General features: G+C 52.1%; 1 protein-coding gene across 4 annotated transcripts in view; it reads right to left on the bottom strand.

The window, feature by feature from the left end:
* Positions 1–3,635, bottom strand: part of gprc5c (G protein-coupled receptor, class C, group 5, member C) — an 8,267-nt gene extending 4,632 nt beyond the window's left edge. For 2 of the 4 annotated variants that reach the window (XM_064324386.1, XM_064324387.1), the window contains exons 1-2: positions 442–1,485; positions 25–125 (exon numbers count right to left, since the gene is read on the bottom strand). In XM_064324386.1, the coding sequence (XP_064180456.1) occupies positions 25–125; positions 442–1,462 (1,122 nt within the window). In that variant the 5' untranslated portion in view covers positions 1,463–1,485. The other 2 variants (XM_064324390.1, XM_064324388.1) reach the window with 2 other exon arrangements.
* Positions 3,636–4,114: the final 479 nt, after the last annotated feature.

Genomic DNA, 4,114 nt, shown 5'->3' with positions numbered 1-4,114 from the left:
TAAGCTGAACAGAAGGATACTCACACTTCCCACTCCTTTGGTGATCAGGGCAAGTTCAGTGGGCTGGTACACAGAACTGCGCAGCTGACCAGTGTACCCACTGTAGGGAGAGATTGGCTTCTGGGCTGGGGGAGAGAGGGAGGGGGGAGAGGGGGAGTCAGGGTCTGGTGAGCATACCTGTACAGGTAGTGAGGGGTGTAGTGTGTGTACCTGTACAGGTAGTGAGGGTGAGGGTATGTGTACCTGTACAGGTAGTGAGGGGTGTGGTGTGTGTACCTGTACAGGTAGTGAGAGGTGTGGTGTGTGTACCTGTGCAGGTAGTGAGGGTGAGGGTATGTGTACCTGTACAGGTAGTGAGGGTGTGGTGTGTGTGTACCTGTACAGGTAGTGAGGGTGAGGGTATGTGTACCTGTACAGGTAGTGAGGGTGTGGTGTGTGTACCTGTGTTGGGCTCATCCATAGAGAATGCCTTGTTCTCCATAAACATGTTCTGGGACGTCTGCTCCTTTAAGATGGTCTCATATCCCACCCCTCGGGGGGGGTAGGACTCGTCCCCGTGTCCGGGCTGGGCGGGGCCCTCCTGCGTCAGGGTGCACACCCCGGGGATGGTGTAGAGCATCAGGAACACCCAGCCGTTCGTCACCAGGGCGATGGCCAGCGTGGGGTCGTCCCAGCCGGGGTTGCCGTGGCGCTGGTTGCCGTAGACGTACATGGCGATCCAGGCGGCCCAGACGCCGGCGGAGAGGATGGCGGTGGTGAGGACGAAGGCCGCCTCGCGGCGCCACTGCCGGTGTTTCCCCGCTAGCGCGGGCAGGGGGGCGACCGCGGCCGCCAGCAGCAGCACCATCACGTACACCAGCGCCGCCACAAAGTCCGGGTTCGCCACGGCGCAGGGCGTGGCCAGCCCGGTGGCGTTGGGCGGGTAGCGTGCCACCGTGAGGATCAGCCACTCCGTGTTGATGATGACCTCCACCAGCCAGAGCGCCAGAGCGGCCAGGCAGAGCGCCCCCCCACCCGGCCGCCAATCCCGCCGCGCCAGCCAGCTCAGCGCCACGCCGTGCGTCAGCAGGCAGGAGAAGCAGCCGGCGAACAGCACCCCCCACAGGAAGCGGCGGGAGGCGCAGGTGGCGAAGTCGCGGCCCACCACGCAGGCGAAGGCCAGGCCGAACAGGCCCAGCGTGCCCAGCAGGAAGCCGGCCTGCAGGCCTACCACGCCCTTCCGCTTCCTGTCGGCGAAGGGCAGACTGGCCAGCAGCACCAGCAGCAGCAGGAAGGCGCTGACCACGCCCGCGGCCGCGAAGGCCTCCACCACCACGCCCCACACCGCGCCCAGGTCACACAGCGCCTGGTACAGCGGGTCCAGCCCCGGGCCACACCCCTCCGGAGTGCTGTTCCCCGCCCCCGCGCCAGGGACAGGCCACGCCCACAGCCACAGGAGGCCGACGCCCACACCCAGCATCATCAGACCTGCAACACACACACACACACCCAGCATCATCAGACCTGCAACACACACACACACCCAGCATCATCAGACCTGCAACACACACACGCACCCAGCATCATCAGACCTGCAACACACACACACTCTCTCTCTCACACATTCATTCATTCATTCACACACACACACACTCTTTCTCTCTCTCACACTCACTCATCACACACATTCATTCATTCGCACACACACTCTCTCTCACTCATTCATTCAGACACACCCACTCTCACACTCATTCATTCACACACTCAATCTCTCTCACACACACACACACACTAATGTGGTTAGTCATAGGTAAATCCCTGTTGATAAGGGAGGTGTTTTTACAACATCTCAGGCGTGAGAAGCCATCCTTACAGCAGCACTAATAAAAGGCCTCTATAGCACAAACATTGGGGATTGTGAGGGTGAGTTAATCATTGACGAAAAGCCTTCAGAAAGACAGAGAAAGTTTAAAAACAACCATTTATCCAGCTGCCATGTCTCTACCGCAGTCGGGAAATCGCTGATAAGAATGTTAAATAAATATTGATTTTGTGAGGGTCGGCCATTGGGAGGAAGGAGAGCAAGCTGGGCCATACACTAAGGAGAGCGGGGTTGTCAAGGTGATGAACTGGTGAACAGAACGACACTTCTGTCAGTGAAATCTGCTCCGATTCATCCGTGCGTGTGACGCGCCATTTAACCGCCATTTCCTCTCGAGCATCTATCTGCCTGGAGTCACAGTGGCTTGCTGGTAATTGGCAACTGCTGGAGCAAATCACGCCAGTAACTTATACAGCCAAGCAAGTACACCCGCGGTGGGGGCGGGGCTTAAGAAAAGATGGACGCACACCTGTGCAGGTGCACGAAGCGCGCAACAGCAGCCGACTTCCCAGAGGCATTGAGAACAAATCGTTTCCCTTTTATGGAAGTTATGTGAATATAGCTCTTTCCCCGTGCTACAAAAACCGGAATTATTTGCTATTGGCAAGCGCTGATAACATTAAAGATGGAAACCTCCGAAGAGCCACACCTGCCTTAGATTTAAACAGTTACTGTCATCACTGACTAATTGTTCTCTGGATGATATTTATGGGATTATTTCATAGTTCGAAGGGTTTCTCACGCACTGTTAGAAACGGGGACCATTTTCAAAATTAAGTGTTAACCTGTCGTTTTCTTTGACCATATAAAATATAATCAATAAAAATTAACAATTGAATTGAGCGTAATCGAACATAAAATAATAATGTATTATTGTCTTGTACAACTGTTACGATTATATTAATATACACTTGACATTGTGGTTAGGTTATTTATTTATTTGTAACTCTTTTCATAACAATGGCTGCCCCAGTCTTGTTCGAACTTTCCTCAACGCTTAATGGAGTGTAGGATGTGGTGTGTCGGGTAACGGCGGTCTTACCTGCTAGGCACTACCTTGGAAGAGGTGAAATCTGCCGTTGCGACGCGAGCAACACGCAACGACTCCAAAGAAAACGGAGACTGTGATATCTTCCGCCGTATATCTCAACAAACGAAAAACAACAGAGTAACTTTCTGTAAATCGCTTGTGATTATATTTCAGTAATTTAAAAGTGCAAAATTGAAAGTTCGCCAAAGCGGACTGAGTCCTTAACTGGAGAACTCTTTATACAACATGGTTTAGCATGGTTTTCAAACTCCGGCAAATGTACGTCTGCTGTGTATAATCCTGTTGTTGCTAAAAACTCGCTCTCTCTCTCCCTCCCTCTCTCTCTGCCCCCCCTCCCCCTAAGTAACACAGCAACCCCGCATGCAGTGCAGGTGACTCCTTTCCTGCCCACGAATATCTCATAGAGCCCCTCTGTATTGGGTCACAATAAAACCACACAACCGTGCCAAGCAAAAGTTGTTCCCTGAACCACATTTAGCGACTTAATCTGTTTTGCTGACCCGCTTACCGCGCAGCGTGCTTGTTTACACCGCACTTCTGCATTGATATGGTTGGAAATTGGTGAAGGGGTAGCTTTGTTCGAGGTTTAAACGGACCTCGCATTTGGTGACTGTTCAGAGTAGCATACGTGACGTGTGTCCACACGGTCAAGAATTAGCGCAATGCCAGAAACCCGCCAGCCGCACGAGCCAAGCCTTTAGGCAGCTGACTCTGTGCTACGGTCAGCTGCGCGAGGTTATTTGCAGACCACTGGGGCCCTCCCCAAATGTGAGCCTGTTTAAAGTTACATTCTGCATTCTGGCTCAGCCATTATTTGAAAAGTAGCAAAAAAGAGTGAAACTTTGTTTTTGACATTGAACTTGAAATGGCATTATTTTTTATAAAACATACTTATAAACATCACTTATGATGGAATTCCACAGATGCAAGAGGAAAGATATAGGCCATATATTCATACTCAAATAACATATTGAGGCGTTGGGAGTTGAAGCACGGGAGAGCGAGCAGCGCGTGTGCGATGTCCTTTGGGAATTTTCTTTGGTTGCTATGTGACATAAAATCGGTTTTGTTTCGAGCAGGTCCCGAGAGCGAAGTGGGCCACCTTCTGGCCAATGTTGTTGTAACACTACTAAACTGCTGAACATATCGACCGCATTCTGTGCATGTCACGGTGATAACGTAAGCCGTTGTAGCGTATTGGT

This window comes from Anguilla rostrata, chromosome 2, assembly GCF_018555375.3.
Source record: "Anguilla rostrata isolate EN2019 chromosome 2, ASM1855537v3, whole genome shotgun sequence".
NCBI lineage: Eukaryota > Metazoa > Chordata > Actinopteri > Anguilliformes > Anguillidae > Anguilla > Anguilla rostrata.
Note: the sequence above shows the minus strand (reverse complement) of the source record. Positions and strands in the feature narration are given on the sequence as shown.